The following is a 19,058-nucleotide window of genomic DNA, read 5'->3' as shown; positions in this document are numbered from 1 at the left end:
CAGACATTATTATTCCCAAATCCTTTACATGCTGTTTTCCTACTATGGGTACATTTGATTGTGTTTTGTACCCTGTATTATGTTTAAGGTCCTCATTTTTACCGTACCTGAGTACCTGGAATTTATCACTGTTAAACATCATGTTATTTTCTGATGCCCAGTCGAAAACTTTATTAATATCAGCTTGAAGTTTTTCAATGTCCTCAGCCGAGGTAATTTTCATACTGATTTTTGTGTCATCTGCAAAGGATGATACGAAGCTGTGACTTGTATTTTTGTCTATATCTGATATGAGAAAAAGGAAAAGCAGCGGTGCAAGGACTGTACCCTGAGGTACAGAGCTTTTCACTGCACTTGGACTAGATTTTATATGGTTGACAGTTACTCGCTGAGTCCTGTTTGACAGAAAACTGAGTATCCAGCGTCCTACTTTACCGGTTATTCCCATTGACTTCATTTTGTGTGCTATCACGCCATGGTCACATTTATCGAAAGCCTTTGCGAAGTCCGTGTATATCACATCAGCATTCTGTTTCTCTTCTAATGCCTCAGTGACTTTGTCGTAGTGCTCAAGTAGCTGTGAGAGGCACGATCTTCCCGCTTGAAATCCATGTTGGCCTTGGTTGTGAAGGTCATTGGTCTCCATGAAATTGGTGACCTGACTCCTAATCATTCTCTCAATTACTTTTATGATGTGCGATGTTAGTGCAACTGGTCTATAATTTTTTGCCAATGCTTTGCTCCCTCCCTTGTGTAGAGGGGCTATGTCTGCTACTTTAAGTGCATCTGGTATCTCCCCCGTGTCCAAGCTCTTCCTCCACACTATACTGAGTGCCTGTGCTACCGGCACTTTGCATTTCTTTATAAATATTGAATTCCATGAGTCTGGACCTGGGGCCGAGTGCATGGGCATGTTTTCAATTTCTTTTTCAAAATTTAGTGCGCTCGTGTTTATATCAGTTATATTTACAGGGGTTTGAATATTCCGCATAACGAAATTGTCTGGATCTTCCACCTTCATGTTGTTTATTGGAGTGCTAAACATGTCCTCATACTGCTTTTTTAGGATTTCACTAATTTCTTTGTCATCCTCCGTGTATGAACCTTCACTTGTACGAATAGGTCCAATACTGGCAGTGGTTTTTGCTTTTGATTTCGCATATGAGAAGAAATATTTTGGATTTTTCTTTATTTCCTGAATGGCTTTCTGTTCTAACTGCCTTTCTTCAGTTTCATATGAGTGTTTCAATTTCCGCTCGATTTCTTCAATCTCCCTATTTAAATTATTCCTTCTTTGACGGGAAATTCGTGTCTGCATAAGCAGTTCCGTTATTTTTTTCCTGCGTTTATAGTGTCGTCTGCGTTCTCTTTCTACGTTAGATCTCTTTCTGGCTTTCCTCAAAGGAACATGTTTCAGACAGACTTGATACGCTTCTGAAGTCAGTTTTTCTATTCCTTCTGTAGGACTTGTATTACTTAGAACAGTTCCCCATGGAATGTTTGTAAGTTCCCTGTTTATTATCTCCCAGTCTATCCTTTTATTATTAAAATTGAATTTACTGAATAGCCCCTCTCGCTTTATCAACGTTTTAGGTCTATTCTGAGTATTGATGGTCGTTTGCACTTCAATGAGCTTGTGATCTGAATATGTGGTATCTGATATCGTAATGTCTCTGATAATGTCTTCATTGTTCGTAAAGACCAGATCTAGAATATTTTCATTTCTCGTTGGCTCCGATATCTGCTGATTGAGTGAAAATTTGTCACAGAATCTAAGTAGTTCTCTAATCTGTGGTTGGTTAGGTCCTGATAGATTTCCTGGTATAATATTATTGTTTGCTATTTTCCACCTGAGAAAGTTGAAGTCACCTAGGAAGATAATATCAGGTATCGGTTCTCCAAATTATCAAGGCTATTCTCTATTTTGCTTATCTGTTCTGTGAATTCCTCAGCCGTTGCATCTGGCGGTTTGTATATTAGTATAATCACTAAATTTATTTTCTCTATTTTTAATCCCAGTACCTCTACCACCTCATTTGTAACGTTTAGGAGCTCCGAGCATACAAGGTCTTCCCTAATATACAGACCCACTCCTCCATGTGACCTAATTTTCCTATCACACCTGTATAGGTTATATCCTGGAATCCAGATCTCACTGTCCAACAATTCCCCTGCATGGGTTTCTGTGAAAGCTCCAAATACTGCATTTGACTCCGTGAGGAGGCCATTTATGAACTGTACTTTGTTGTTTGTTCTTGTTTTCAGTCCTTGTATGTTGGCAAAGATGAATGAGGTTACTCTATTAGTGATAGTTTGAATGGGAGACTTTTTCGGCAAGTCCATTATTCGTGACATAATGAGTTTGTTCTGACCAGTACTGATTGTTGTAGGGCAGTTGTCTGTCGTAGTTGTAGTTCCCTTTCGGTGGGTAATTGTATCTGTAATTCTGGAATGCAAGTGGATCTGGCATCCAGTTCCATACACTCTCCATGCTGCTCCTTTTGAATTCTCTGACGGTCTGGTATAACAAATTTATAGTTTTCCTCCAAATTCATTATCCTGCTTGCCACTCTTTATGTAGCGTTCCGTGCCTTTCACGTGAAAGTGTGGGCAGCTGAGGTCATAGCATTTTCTGTCCTCCAGTGAGGTTTGGCACATGTCAGGATGGAAAAACCTACATATTGATCCAAATCGACACTCACCTTCCTAAGCATATTTAAACATTTTTTGGGATGTTGGTAACTGCATTCTAATCCTTTCTTATTACCAGCATATCTATGTCTGCATATGCCCTTTGCATAAAATTTGCATAAGTCTGTCCTTCTGTTCTGAATTGCTCTATCGGGAACCGTCGTAGTGTCTGTACCTATCGAGCTGTCAGTGCTGTATGTTACACTTTCTAGTTTACTGTCATCTACATCCTGGCCTACTGAGTCAGAGTTTACAACTTCCTGAGTTTCAGCCTCAGTTTCATCCCTGACTATATCCTCCGCCCCTTGTATATTAGAATTGTTGTTCCTTTCCCACTCCTTCTGGATGGCTGGTAGGCTTCCAATGAATGATGTTTTCCGATCATGCGTCATGTTATCTAGAAGGTTTTTTAGGATATTCCAAGCTGGCAGGTCATTTTTACACACCCAGAGCAAGTGGCCATCTCTCAGTGCCGTGTGTTACTCACTCCTGTACAAGCCGAATGGAATCTAGTCTTACAGATATAACATTCAATTCCCGTTACCTTCGTCTTTAAGAAGTTGTTACAGTGGCCACAAATTTGTTTATTTACTCCATATTGCCTTGTTTTGTTGTATATATTATATATTTATAATATTATATGTATATTGTATATTTGTAACAATATATATGTATATATTTATATGTTTAATATTTATAATATTATATGTATACCGTATATTTGTAATATTATGTATGTTATTTTGTTCAAACTTTATGGCAGGTACTTAGCGTAGGTAGCGAGGCTGGTCCCCGGTCGTACAGGTGACCTCTTGTGGCCCAGGTTGATGTCACCAGTTTCCAGTTACCCGATTTATAACCACTGATGCCGCCTCTTGCCACTATTTTATATTTCTAGTATTCTATATTTATAATATTCACTTCCAACTTATATGTTGTTGTGATACCCGTTCCACATCACTGTTCCACGAATCACCGTTCACTATTTTTTTGTTTTTTTCCTAATACACGCATGTACACAAAGCCTCGTTCACTGGCTCACACGCGGTCTCTCCGTTTATTCTCTATTTAACACAAAGTTCCATTGTTAATGACTATTTTCAATTTTCCAGCGGGTCACTATGCACTTTGTGATGTCTGTAATCAGTAATCCATGGCGGTAGTCCTAGGAATCCCTATTAATGTCACGATTTTAACGGAGCGCGCACGGTACGTCTACCCCCTCCCACGACCTCGACTCAACAGTAAATCATTTCCGGCCAGGATATGAACCCAGGACAAAGCACTCGCGAAACGCCAGGCGAGTGTGTTACCACTTCGCCACGGGACTGCTGATGTCTGCTCATGCAGACATCAAATCAAGACGTTTGTTGACTCTGCTTTATTATAATCAATTTTCCTAGACTATGATCACTGTTCTTCCTGCTACAGATATCTGGTATTAAGATGGGGTCATTCTTCTCTCCTCAGGCGTCTAGCCTTGGCCTGCGTCTTAATCACTCTGCTAGGAGGAACCATCGTCTACCTCATCCTCATTGCCTCCTTCATGAACCAGATGGTGTCGGACCTGTCCGTCTGCGAGTGGGTGCTTGTGACAGCTGGTGTCGTCTTACCCTTTACCTGGCTGGGCACTCCTAAGGATTTCTGGTAAGTCAATGAAACAAAAGCCAAGTGCTTACTGAGGTTACAAGATTCTCTGGTAGGTTCAAGACACATTTGTCTCTCATATGTGACACACGATAGGTACAGACCCTGATAGGTCAGGGTGCGGTACTCATACCTGTGTCTGATATATATGTAAATGATCTCCCAGAGGGTATAGACTCATTCCTCTTGATGTTTGCTGATGATGCCAAAATTATGAGAAGGATTAAGACAGAGAAGGACAGCTTGAGGCTTCAAGGAAGATGTGGACAAATTGAAGGAATGGTCCAACAATTGGTTCTTTGAGTTTAACACGAGCAAATGTAATGTAATGAAGATAGGTGTAGGGAGCAGGAGGCCAGATATAAGATATCATTTGGGAGATGAAATCCTTCAAGAATCTGGAAGAGAGAAAGACCTGGTGGTTGATATCACATCAGGCCTGTTCCCACATCTAGAGGATTTCATCAGCGGCATATGCCAAGTTGGCCAACATAAGAACGGCCTTAAGAAACTTGTGCAACGAATAATTTAGAATCATATAAACCACATATGTCAGACAAATCCTGGAATATGCAGTTCCAGCGTTGAGTCTATATATAGTTAAACACAAGACTAATTGGAGAAAGTTCAAAGGTAAGCCGCACGACTAGTTCCCGAGCTGAGGGGAATGAGCTACGAGAAGAGACAACGGGAACTGAACCTAACGTCCCGGAAGTTAGGAGAGATATGATCACCACCTACAAGAAACTCGAAGGAATAGAGTAGATAATGGCAGTTATTTAACACAGGTGGTACACACAGGTGGAAACTGAGTACCCAGATGAACCATGGAGACATTCGAAGAACTTTTTAGTATCAGAATAGTTAACAAATGGAATTCATTTTGCAGTGTTGTGATGGAGGCAGAATCCATACAGTTTCAAATGTAATATGATACACCCCAATTGACTCAGGACTCTGTAAACTAGTTGATTGAAGATTGAGAGGTGGGACCAAAGAGCCGAGGCTCAACCCCCGCACGCACAATTCGGTGAGTACAAGAGTGTCTTGTAGGTTGAGATCACAAGAACCTATAATATGTTAAGGGCTAATGATCTCAGGTTGGTTAAGGTCACAAGAGCCCTGGGATGATGAGTTGACAATATGCTCTTGAATGTTAATGATAAAATAGACTTGATTAGTTATAGGTCACCAGAGTGTGTGGTTGGAAATCTTTCTGAAGCAAAAGATTTTCTTGAATTAATTGACGATTGCTTTCTTACGCAACACATTAAGGAACCAACGCTGGAAAATAATATTTAGATTTAGTGTTAACTAACAGGGAAACACAAATTAATGAAATCGAAATTAGGGAGTGAGCTAGGGAACAGTGATAACAAATAAATCAGATTTAGCATAGAATGGAATAAATCTGTGGCAGAAAATTCTGTTAAAGTGCCAGATTTTCGAAAATGTGATTTCAATAGCCTAAGAATTTTTTGGGACAAATAGATTGGAAAGTCTTGGGCATGGGGGGCGGCCGGTCTTGGAGCGAGACATGAACCCAGCGATAAGTGACGTAAAAGGGGATTTCGATGTTGATTCAAATATAACTTATTTAGGAATATTCTAAGCAAAGCACAGGAACGAACAAAGCACAGAACGGGAGGTCGAGTCTGGGTCGAGGGAGGGAAACGTACCGTGCGCGCTCGCGTCCGTTAAAAAAATCGTGACATTAACCGGGATTTCTTAGGACTAAAGCCATGGATTACTGATTACAGACATCACAAAGTGCATAGTGACCCGCTGGAAAATTGAAAACAGTCATTAACAATGGAACTTTGTGTTAAATAGAGAATAAACGGGAGACCACGTGTGAGTCAGTGCACGAGGCTTTGTGTACATGCGTGTATCTTCTTCTTGAGGTTATCTTGAGATGATTTCGGGGCTTTTTAGTGTCCCTGCGGCCCGGTCCTCGACCAGGCCTCCACCCCCAGGAAGCAGCCCGTGACAGCAGACTAACACCCAGGTACCTATTTTACTGCTAGGTAACAGGGGCATAGGGTGAAAGAAACTCTGCCCATTGTTTCTCGCCGGTGCCCGGGACCACAGGATCACAAGTCCAGCGAGCTGTCCGCTCGGCCGACCGGCTCCCTCCCGGGTGTAGACGATATGAGGAAAAAATAGTGAACAGTGATACGTGGAACAGTGAAGTGGAACGGGTATCACAACACACAAATAAGTTGGAAGTGTAGGAAAATCGTGTTATAGAATAATATAAATATAGAATACTAGAAATATAGAATAGTGGCAAGAGACGGCATCAGGTAGGCTGTGTTTACACCAGCCACGAGGCCTACCCCAGGACACGTCCCTCAGTGATAAAATACGGACAATATATAGTGTAATATGGAAATGTGGATCTAGGAATTAGTAATAAAGTGAGTGAGTACCATTGCAAGCCGGAAATTAGGCAGAAAATTCTTGTAAGAATACAAGCAAAGAATAAATCGATGTTATAAATCCAGTAACTGGAAACTGGTGACATGAACCTGGGACAACAAGAGGTCACCTGTACCGCACCTGGGACCAGCTTAGCTACACTACGCTAAGTACCTGCCATAAAGTTTGAACAAAATAACATACATAATATTACAAATATACGGTATACATATAATATAAATATTAAATATATAAATATATACATATAATTTTATAAAGAGTTAAAAGGACTGACATGAACAAGTGATCCATACAGTGAAGCACAAATACAATACAATACATCAGACAATGGAGAGGTGTGGCGAGTGTTCGGGAGTACTGGGAAAACGTAATGTAGGCGTCAAGTGTTGCATCTGTAACATAAGATTTCACCTGGGCTGTACAGAATTATCTCCAGGATGCACAAAAAGGCAAGGAATTTACTGGGTTTGCAAAGATGACAGATTAATGTTGGAGAACATAACTAAACTGATGAAAAACATTCCCGAGTCACAGAGATTATCATTCACAGACAGGCTACCAGTGATATATGCGGACTGGGAAAAGACAACATTGGATAACGACCAAAACTCAGGAACAGATAGTTTAGAGAACCGCAGCAGTAGTGTGGAGGAAGAGGGTATATGTGGTACAAAATAACAGCAATATTGCAGAGCCAGATAACATAAACGATGAGAGCAACAGTGAGACAGAGTGCATAAATGAAGGAATTGGGACGAAAGACGGAGATGACTCCAATAAAGAGGTAGACAAGACAGACACGGGTATAAATACCTTGAAAAACGCAAAACCGGAACATATTTGCAAATTCTACGCTAAAGGAATATGCAAATATGGAAAATTAGGAGCAAAATGCAATTTTCTGCATCCTCGAAAATGCAGGAATATGTTGGCGAGGTGTATATGCCGTTTTGGAACAGGGTGTAGATACTTTCACCCTAAATTATGTCAATTTTCAGTTAGGAACAAAAAATGCTACAATCTTCAGTGTCCGGAATTCCACGTGAGAGGTACACAGCGTTATAGACGGGAAGATCAATATGACACTACTGGAAATTTTTTAGAGGAATGCAGAAACAGAGTAGTAAATATAAGAGAGAGGAACAGTCAGATGGAACCACTAAGGATTACAGAGGGGAAGGGAGATACCCACAAGACTGGAATACAAATTATCAACACGCACACAGGTACTACACCAGACAACACCCGTCCTACTGCAAAACAGGACGAATCACTTCCAAAACAACACACCCTGGACCGGGGTAGAGTGGGGGGAGAACTACCAAAGCCCACCAGAAGTGACACGCAATGTTGGAAATCATTCATATTTGCAAACATACAAGGCTTGAAACCAAAATCAAGAAATAAAGTTAAGTTCATAAATGGCCTAATAGAATCGAACTTAATATTTGGTGCATTTACAGAAACCCACACAAAAGACCACATGGATAGTGAAATCTGGATTCCGAATTATAATCTATATAGATGTGACAGAGTAATTAGGTCAAGTGGAGGAGTAGGTCTGTATATTAAAGAGGAGCTGGCATGCACAGAGCTCCTGAACTCGTCTAATGAGGTGGTAGAGGTACTTGGAATCAAGGTAGAAAATATGAATCTACTTATTATTTTAATAGACAAACCGCCAGATGCAACAGTTGAGGAATTCACTGAACAGATCCACAAAATAGAGAATATCCTTGATAACCTAGCAAACCCAGTACCAGATATCATCTTCCTTGGAGATTCAATCTACCCAGTTTAAAATGGAGAATAGAAAACAATAACAATGTAACAGGAAGTCAACCTGGAAATAACCAACTACAGGTCAGAGAACTACTGAGATTCTGTGACACATTCTCCCTCAGTCAGCAGATTACAGAACCAACTAGGAACGAAATCACGCTGGACCTGATATTCACGAACAATGAGTAGCTAATCAGAGACATTACTGTCTCAGACACTACGTACTCGGACCACAAGCTCATTGAAGTGCAAACTAACATTAATACGTAGTAGGCCCAAGAGAAACAACAAGCGAAAAGGGCTATTCAATAAATTCAATTTTAATAATAAGAGAATAGACTGGGAGAAAATAAACAGGGAACTTACAAACATTCAATGGGAAAATGTTCTAAGAAATAAAAATCCTACACAAGGAATAGAAAAACTGACTTTTAAAGCATATGAAGTCTGTCTGAAACATGTTCCTTTGAGGAAAGCCAGAAAGAGGTCCAATGTAGAAAGAGAACGCAGACGACATTACAAAAGGAGGAAGAAATTAACGGAAATGCTTAAGCAGACACGAGTCTCCATACAAAGAAGAAATAATTTAAACAGGGAGATTGAAGAAATCGAACAGACTGAAGCATTCCTATCAGACTGAAGAAAGGCAACTAGAACAGAAAGCAATTCAAGAAATAAAGAAAAACCCAAAATATTTCTTCACATATGCTAAATCAAAAGCGAAAACCACTGCCAGTATTGGACCTATTCGTATTAGTGAAGGTTCATACACGGAGGATGACAAAGAAATTAGTGAAATCCTAAAAAAACAGTATGAGGTCATGTTTAGCACTCCAATACTCAGCATGAAAGTGAAAGATTCTGATATTTTCTTTATGAATGATACTCAAACACCTGTAAATATAACTGATATCAACATGAGCGTGGCAGATTTTGAAAGAGAAATTGACAATATGCCCATGCACTCGGCCCCGGGTCCAGACTCATAGAATTCAATATTTATAAAGAAATGCAAAGTGCCAGTAGCACAGGCACTCAGTATAGCGTGGAGGAAGAGCTTGGACACGGGGAGATACCAGATGCGCTTAAAGCAGCAGACATTGCCCCTCTACACAAGGGGTGGTAGCAAAGCATTGGCAAAGAATTATAGACCAGTTGCACTAACATCCCACATAATAAAAGTATTTGAGAGAGTGATCAGGAGTCAGGTCACTAGATTCATGGAAACCAATGACCTCCACAATCCAGGCCAACATGGATTTAGAGCAGGAAGATCATGCCTCTCACAGCTACTTGACCACTATGACAAAATCACTGAGGCATTAGAAGAAAAACATAATGCAGATGTCGTATACACAGATTTTGCAAAGGCATTCGACAAATGTGACCATGGAGTGATTGCACACAAAATGAGGTCAATGGGTATAACTGGTAAAATAGGACGCTGGATACTCAACTTCCTGTCGAACAGAACACAAAGAATAACAGTCAATCAAGTAAAATCGAGTCCGAGCGCAGTTAAAAGCTCTGTACCTCAAGGTACAGTCCTTGCACCACTGCTGTTCCTTATTCTCATACCAGATATAGGCAAAAACACAAGTCACAGCTTCGTGTCATCCTTTGCAGATGATACAAAAATCAGAATGAAAATTACCTCTGTGAAGACATTGATAAACTACAAACAGATATTAACAAAGTTTTCGATTGGGCAGCAGAAAATAACATGATGTTTAACGGTGATAAATTCCAGGTACTCAGATACGGCAAAAATGAGGATCTTAAACATAATACAGGGTACAAAACACAATCGAATCTGCTCATAGTAGGAAAACAGCATGTCAAGGATTTGGGAATAATGATGTCTGACGACCTAACATTTAGGGAGCATAACCAAGCAAGTATTGCGTCAGCCAGAAAAATGAGAGGATGGATTACGAGAACCTTCAAGTCCAGAGATCCCATCACAATGGTTGTACTCTTCAAATCACTTGTGTTGTCCCGTCTTGAGTACTGCTTAGTACTCACTTCCCCCTTCATTGCAGGAGAGATTGCTGAAATTAAGGGAATACAGAGAACATATACGGCACGCATAGACGCGATAAAGCACCTAAATTATTGGGATCGTCTCAAAGCTCACCAAATGTACTCTCAAGAAAGGAGACGAGAGAGATACCAAATAATATACACATGGAAAATACTGGAGGGAAAGGTCCCAAATCTGCACAGTAAAATAACAACGTACTGGAGTGATCGACATGGAAGAAAATGCAGAATAGAACCAGTGAAGAGCAGAGGTGCCATGGGCACAATCAGAGAACACTGTATGAACATAAGAGGTCCACGGTTGTTCAACGTACTACCAGCGAGCATCAGAAATATTACAGGAACAACCGTGGACATCTTCAAGAGGAAACTGGATTGTTTCCTTCAAGGAGTGCCGGACCAACCGGGCTGTGGTGGGTATGTGGGCCTGCGGGCCGCTCCAAGCAACAGCCTGGTGGACCAAACTCTCACAAGTCAAGTCTGGCTTCGGGCCGGGCTTGGAGAGTAGAAGAACTCCCAGAACCCCATCAACCAGGTACCAACCAGGTACCAACCAGGTATTATATCATACAAATTGAATAGATCGAATACTAATGACCCAAAGTGGATAACAAAGGATTTGAAGAACCTTATACGTAAAAAGAGAGCTTGGTACAAAAGGATTAAGACTGGGGAAGTCAGTTTAGAACAGGAATTCGTACAACTGGTTAGAAATGTTAAAAAAGAGATAAGGAAAGCAAAAAGAAAGTATGAAGATCGCATAGCAGGGCAAGCGAAGACAAATCCTAAAGGGTTTTTTCAGTTATATCGAACTAAGACTAGGGAAAGGATAGGTCCATTAAAAACTGAGACAGGTCAAATAACGGATAATGACGAGGAGATGAGTAGTATTTTTAATAAATATTTTATCTCTGAATTTACTAAAGACGAACTTACCAATATGCCTTCAGCCGAACAAATCTATGTGAGTGGGGACAAGGACAGGTTGACTAATCTAGCAGTTACCAGGGAGGATGTAATTAAACAAATAGTAAAACTAAAACCAAACAAATCCCCTGGGCCGGCTGAAGTGTTTGCCAGGGTGCTTAAAGAATGCAAAGAGGAGCTTTCCGAGCCATTGTCTACCATATTTAATAAATCAATAGAGTTAGGTAGAGTGCCAGAGTCATGGAAGGTAGCTAATGTGGTACCAATTTTTAAGAAAGGAGGTAGATCACTTGCATCAAACTATCGGCCAATTAGCCTAACGTCTATGCCTAACGTCTATTGTGGGAAAGTTACTTGAATCGATAATTGCAAATACAATTCGTCTTCATCTTGAAAAACATAAATTAATAAATGAGTCGCAACATGGTTTTACAAATGGCCGTTCATGTTCAACAAATTTGCTATCATTTTATTCCAGCATAGTTGAGGCAGTTGATAGTGGCAAGGATTGTGATGTTGTGTACCTTGACTTTAGCAAAGCTTTTGATACAGTGCCACATGAAAGATTGATTAAAAAAATAGAGGCTCATGGTATTGGGGATGCTATATTAAGTTGGATTAGGGCATGGCTGTTCCAAAGGAAACAGAGAGTTAGTATAAATGGGGTTAAGTCAGAGTAGGATAATGTTGTTAGTGGAGTGCCTCAAGTAAGTAAGTAATTATCAAAAGAAGGCACCAAACCGGGAAGGCTATGTAGCACCATCAAATGTGCGGGATAATCAGAAGGCACTAAATATCATCAAGGATGCCAATACGAGAACAAAAACGCATAAGGCGAACGATATCAAAAGTATCCGAGTCACCAAGAATTCTATCGAGGGACAAGCGACCGCAGGGGACAGTCGGAAAACAAGACATATGCTCATCCTGGAAGTCAGGACATTCAACAAGGATATGTACGACTGTAAGAGGGACAATGCAATTTGGACAATAAGGAGCAGGGCGGCGCTCCATTAAGTGACCGTGAGTTAAACGGGTATGGCCAATACGTAACCTAGCCAGAGCCGTCTCCCACCGTCGGTTACGGTGGCAGGAGGAAGGCCATTGGGACACACGACTCTTGATAGTACGCAGTTTGTTACCAATAACAGAAGACCAACAACGCTGCCAACGGGCAAGGATGGTGGCATGAATAACTGGGTAAAAGTCGGAATAAGGAACACCTTTATGGGAGATGGGACAAGTGCGGATAGCGTCCTTAGCAGCAGTATCCGCACGCTCATTTAAAGAGACAACAACATGGCTGGGAACCCAGCAAAATGCAACCGACTTAAATTTACAGGAGAGAAGAAACAGCCAATGTTGAATCTCGATGACCACAGGGTGGACTGGATTAAAGGACCCTAAAACCATGAGGGCACTACGAGAGTCAACTATTACCACGAAGGAGGACTGCCCCCGGGAAAGCAGGAGACGAAGAGCATAGAGAATAGCATAGAGTTCTGCTGTGAAGATGCTAGCCTTTGGAGGAAGGCGACACATATAAGTGTGGTCAGGAAAAACAACAGAGTAGCCCACACCGTCAGCAGACTTTGACCCGTCGGTGAAGAACGGAGTGGGAGTGAGAAGAAAAGTGCTCAAGGAAGAGGCATTTCAGAACTGTACGACGGGTAAAAGCTTTAGTGATGCGGGTCAGAGAAGTACAAAATTTGGGAAGGAGTCCAGGAGGTGCTTAAGATCAGGAAGGGAAAGAGGGACATTTGGAGGGAAATAAATGGAACAAACTGTATACCATTTGTCCACAAAAACACGGGTAGCAGAGCAATGGATAGGGGACGGAAGAAGTAGGGGGACGAAGGGAATATCAGAACGAATTAAGAGAGCAGTAGAGTTATGGGCCCCAGCCAAGAGGGGCTGGGGGAGGGGAGAGAAAAGAATAACCACGAAAGTGACCAGGACGAGCACCAAGCATGGGTTCCTGGAGACAAACACAAAGTGGCATAAACTGTGTAATGAGAAGTTGGAGTTCGTGGAAGTTGGCGTAAAATCCACGAATATTCCACTGAAGAATAGACATTATCAAAGAGAAGGGACAGTAACAGAGAACAAGAAAGAAATAAAGGTAAAGAGGAACACAGTGTATTTAAAGAATCTCAGGATCAGGGTCAGGAGCAGGGTCAGGATCAGGGTCTGGATCAGGAGCAGGGTCGGCAAAATCAGGGTTAGGGGGCATGTGTAAACTTAGTAAGGAGAGAGGGATGGGAGCGAGAGAACAGAACAGAGGCGGACTGACGGGGTCCAGAGGAGGAGACAACTGAGAGGGGCAGGCAAGGACAGTTGGAGAGGGGGGCAGAAAGCAGGGAGTGCACCTCAGGAAGGGCAGCAACAGAGAAGGAATCGGGGGCGAAGAACCTCCATATCAGAGACGGGGTTCGACTACGGAAATGGGAGGGGATGTAGTGACAGAGTCAGAGGGACGGGGTGAGGAAGAAAGTGAAACCTTCTTACCCGCCGGAGAGGAAGAAGGAGAGGAGCCAGGCTTACGTTTCTGACTCGAAGAGACAGGCGTTCCAGTAACAACGTACCGGGCAACAGACTCAATGGTCTCAGCAGGAGAAGAGGAACGAGAGGGAACAAAACGAAGGTCGCTGGGAGGATGATGGATATCAGCCTGGACCGACAGGTGGCGTGGCGGGTCAAGAGACTGGGGGTAGGGTCGGGAAGAAAGAGTGGGGGGAGATGGGGAAGAAGACAAAGGAGACATGGCGGACTGGGTAGGAAGGGGGGAAATCCCAGATGGAGAACCGGGAGGGAGACCATCTGGGACAGGAGGCAAAGGAATAGGGAAGGCGGCGGTGGGTGTGTCCAGGTTTAAGGCCTGGAAACGGTTGTGAGACTGAGGAAGACGGGAAGGACGAGGAGAGGTAGAACGCAACACACGAGCGTAGGAAACGCCCGCGAAAGGGGTGAGACGACGAACTTGGCGTCTTGCTTCAGGAAAAGACACACGATCACGGTGCTTCAAGTTGAGGACGGCTTCCTCGAGTCTGTAGTGCATACAGGAGCGTGAGAAGGTAGGGTGGGCTTCACCGCAATTGAAGCAGCGAGCCTGGGGAGAAGCGCACTCGGACTTAGAATGACTATCGTCCCCACACAAGGGGCACAGATACACAGTACTGGTGCATTTGAGGACACCGTGCCCGAACTTCCAACACTTGTTGCATAGTCTAGGAGAAGGAATGTACTCCTGAACGGAGCATCTGGCACCAGCAAGAATAACAGAGGGCCCCTAATATCAAAGGTGATTTTTACAACTCGAAGGAGCTGACGGCGATGACCACGAGGGGGTTGAGTAAACGTGTCCACCTGGAGGACAGAATGGCCTTAGGCTTCAAGGATATGTTTAATATCCTCCTGGCAATCTTTGAGGTCCCGAACACCAGTTGTAACATGGTGTGGGAGGAGAACAGTGCCAACACTGGCATTTAACCGAACGTTCTTGGAGACCCGGACAGGGGTCTCGCCAATGCAGGACAAAGCGGCTCAGCGAGTAGCTGCATCCTGAGAAGGAGCAGCGACGACACACGTACCATAACTGATGGAGTTAAAAGTAACAGAGGCATCTACTGAATCAACAAGGTGTTTATGGAGGGAGAAGTTGTCAGGAGGAGTAGAATCCAGATGGTGGAGATCAAAGTATTTAGCCCACATAGTGGGACCAAACAAGGCGTTGTAAGTACTATTGCGGGAAGGGATCGTGCGAGTGCGGCCGTGGTGGGAACGGCGGTGAGAACCCCCGGAGGTCATGGGGGTAAAAGGCGCAGTAGTCACAATGAGAGACGAAGCCGCGCCAGGGGACGAGGTAGTCACCACTGGGGGCCTGGGGCTCGACCCAACCACAGAGGAGGGAGGGGAGCCGAGGGGAGGAGTCAGAGAGGTCAAAGGAGGAGCAAAGTCGGGGCCCAATGCAGCGGAGGCTACAGAGCCCGGTCTTCCAACATGGACCGACTCGGGGGCTTGGTCGCCCACCCCACGAGCCTGAGAAGGTAAAGGAGAAACAGCAGAAACAGTAGATATCATCGCTACGAAAAAAACATTCATTCACGAATGTGCCCCCACATCCACCATGGAGCCAAATTAGAGGCAGGACACCCAACAAGAAGCTATCACCGATCATGCCGGGGCCTCCTAGGGGTGCGTCGTGAGTATACGCCCCACAAACGCCACCTTAAGAACCGACAGTCCGTCGAGATCGGGTTCAGTGACGAAAGGGGGATTGACAATAAAAGGTTCCCCTCGCTCTCGACGTTGGGTACTACAGTTCTACGGGTGCAAGAGTATGCCTCCCCAAGCACCCGGACATCAAAACAGAAGAAGTCCAAAGGAATAACCAAAACAAGCAAAAGGTCGGCAGGAAACGGCAAGCAGATAGGAGAAGAGGGGGAGAAAAACGAAACAGAAGGAAAAGGAAAAGGTGCTCAGCACAATTGGAGAGGACAGCAGCAGGAGCATAAGGCTAGAAAAGGACAGAGGACTGTCCCAAGGAGCATCACACTCCGGCAGGCACCCACTAAGCCACTAAGCCCCCCTCACGGCAGCAACGAGCTGAGCGGGGAGGGAGGGAGTGCCTCAAGGCTCTGTCCTGGGACCTCTGATGTTTATAATATAAATTAAATGATTTAGATTCAGGTTTGAGTAGCAACATTTGCAAATTTGCAGATGATACAAAAATCGGCGGGAAATTAACATGGAAGAAGACTCACTATCACTTCAAGTTGATCTAAATAGGGTCCCCAGTCACTTCTGGGGGTGCGAGTTTTCATTTGCATGTATGCCTGGGGACCATTCAGGCTTGTTCGCATTTGTGTTCCTCACGTGTGCCCCAAAGAATGAGGTGATTTGATAAAATACTATGCCCAAGATTACCATCAGAGTGCCAGCGGGCTGCAAATAGCCTCGGCTACCATCAGCTATATTATATATATATATATATATATATATATATATATATATATATATATATATATATATATATATATATATATATATATATATATATATATATATGACAATGTCAGACCACGGAGGAAAAATGAAACAGGAATTTCCTTAAGTACTTTCGTATATTAAATACATCTTCAGAAGGTCCAAATATAATATAATATATATATATTATCCAAAGGTACAAATATATATATATATATATATATATATATATATATATATATATATATATATATATATATATATATATTATATATATATATATATGTCGTACCTAGTAGCCAGAACTCACTTCTCAGCCTACTATTCAAGGCCCGATTTGCCTAATAAGCCAAGTTTTCCTGAATTAATATATTTACTATAATTTTTTTCTTATGAAATGATAAAGCAACCCTTTTCTCTATGTATGAGGTCATTTTTTTTATTGGAGTTAAAATTAACGTAGATATATGACCGAACCTAACCAACCCTACCTAACCTAACCTAACCTATATTTATAGGTAAGGTTAGGTTAGGTAGCCAAAAAAAGCTAGGTTAGGTTAGGTTAGGTAGGTTAGGTAGACGAAAAAACATTAATTCATGAAAACTTGGCCTATTAGGCAAATCGGGCCTTGAATAGTAGGCTGAGAAGTGCGTTCTGGCTATTAGGTACGACTATATATATATATATATATGTCGTACCTAGTAGCCAGAACTCACTTTTCAGCCTACTATTCAAGGCCCGATTTGCCTAATAAGCCAAGTTTTCCTGAATTAATATATTTACTATAATTTTTTTCTTATGAAATGATAAAGCAACCCTTTTCTCTATGTATGAGGTCAATTTTTTTTATTGGAGTTAAAATTAACGTAGATATATGACCGAACCTAACCAACCCTACCTAACCTAACCTAACCTATATTTATAGGTAAGGTTAGGTTCGGTAGCCAAAAAAAGCTAGGTTAGGTTAGGTTAGGTAGGTTAGGTAGACGAAAAAGCATTAATTCATGAAAACTTGGCTTATTAGGCAAATCGGGCCTTGAATAGTAGGCAGAGAAGTGCGTTCTGGCTATTAGGTACGACATATATATATATATATATATATATATATATATATATATATATATATATATATATATATATATATATATGTCGTACCTAGTAGCCAGAACGCACTTCTCAGCCTACTATGCAAGGCCAAATTTGCTTAATAAGCCAAGTTTTCCTGAATTAATATATTTTCTCTAATTTTTTTCTTATGAAATGATAAAGCTACCCATTTCATTATGTATGAGGTAAATTTTTTTTTATTGGAGTTAAAATTAACGTAGATATATGACCGAACCTAACCAACCCTACCTAACCTAACCTAACCTATCTTAACCTAACCTAAACTAGCACAATTAAGTCAATAATTTCTGTTGTTAATATAATATAATAATAATTCAAATAAACTAATTGGAAACAATTTAATGTAAATAAAGAAAATCACTCGGCCTATTAGGCAAATCGGGCCTTGCATAGTAGGCTGAGAAGTGCGTTCTGGCTACTAGGTACGACATATATATATATATATATATATATATATATATATATATATATATATATATATATATATATATATATATAAATGGAACTGTTCGTTTGTTCAAAATCACTAATCTCCGAAAGTTCTTCATCGATTGCTCAATTTTCACACAACGTTCCATTCGCATCCGAGCGGGTTTTTATATACATACTATATAGATGTCACGTCTGTGACGGGAAAAAACATGCTCTTTTTGAAAAACTGTTTTTCGTGTGAGGGAAATCTTCGAAACCTCTTTACCGATTTCTTTGAAATTTTGACACAACGTTGCATTCGAACAGACGAGTGTTTTTTTATACGTACTATATACATGCCTCACCTATGACAGGAAAAATCATGCATTTTTTTTATAAACAGCGCCATCTGTAGAACGGAGGAGCAACACATGCTGTACTCTCCGAAAGTTCTTCTCCAATTACTTTGAAATTTTGACACATCGTTCCATTCGAATACGTGCATGTTTTTATATACCTTCTATTTAGATGCCACACCTGTGACAGGTAAAAACATTTTTTTTTTGGAAAAAGAGCGCCATCTGTTGCACGTAATAGCAACACACGCTATTCAAAATATGCTACGATTTCATTTCAATGTTTCCGGTTGCAGTGATAAATAGATTTTTCATAGGTTTTATTTATTTTTCAATTGGATTTAATTAATTTGTGTAACATTGCATTGGAATTGAGCTCCGTTGTTTACTATAGTGTTCATTTCGTGAGTATAGTTTATTTAATTGTTTCTTTTTTCATTGTTTTTCCTTTCGTTTGTTTAACTGTTCTTATTTTTCAGTGAAATTGGTGGTGAAATTGAGCTGTGGCGATTGATCTACGTTTGAATTGAAATATTTCGTTAGTATTTTTTGGTTTTGTTTTGAAAATAAGAAAATGGAAAACACGTTTATATCACAGCTGCAAATGTGCAACAAACCGCTATGAATCCACCGGCTACAACAAG

General features: G+C 41.4%; 1 protein-coding gene across 1 annotated transcript in view; it reads left to right on the top strand.

The window, feature by feature from the left end:
* LOC123770837 (uncharacterized) overlaps positions 1-19,058 on the top strand; it is a 262,279-nt gene that overhangs the window by 156,308 nt on the left and 86,913 nt on the right. The window contains exon 4 of the mRNA XM_069305725.1: positions 4,162-4,338. Coding sequence (XP_069161826.1) covers positions 4,162-4,338 — 177 coding nt within the window. The remainder of the gene's footprint in view (positions 1-4,161; positions 4,339-19,058) is intronic.

The sequence above is a fragment of the Procambarus clarkii genome, chromosome 56 (genome assembly GCF_040958095.1).
Source record: "Procambarus clarkii isolate CNS0578487 chromosome 56, FALCON_Pclarkii_2.0, whole genome shotgun sequence".
Classification (NCBI taxonomy): Eukaryota; Metazoa; Arthropoda; class Malacostraca; order Decapoda; family Cambaridae; genus Procambarus; species Procambarus clarkii.
Note: the sequence above shows the minus strand (reverse complement) of the source record. Positions and strands in the feature narration are given on the sequence as shown.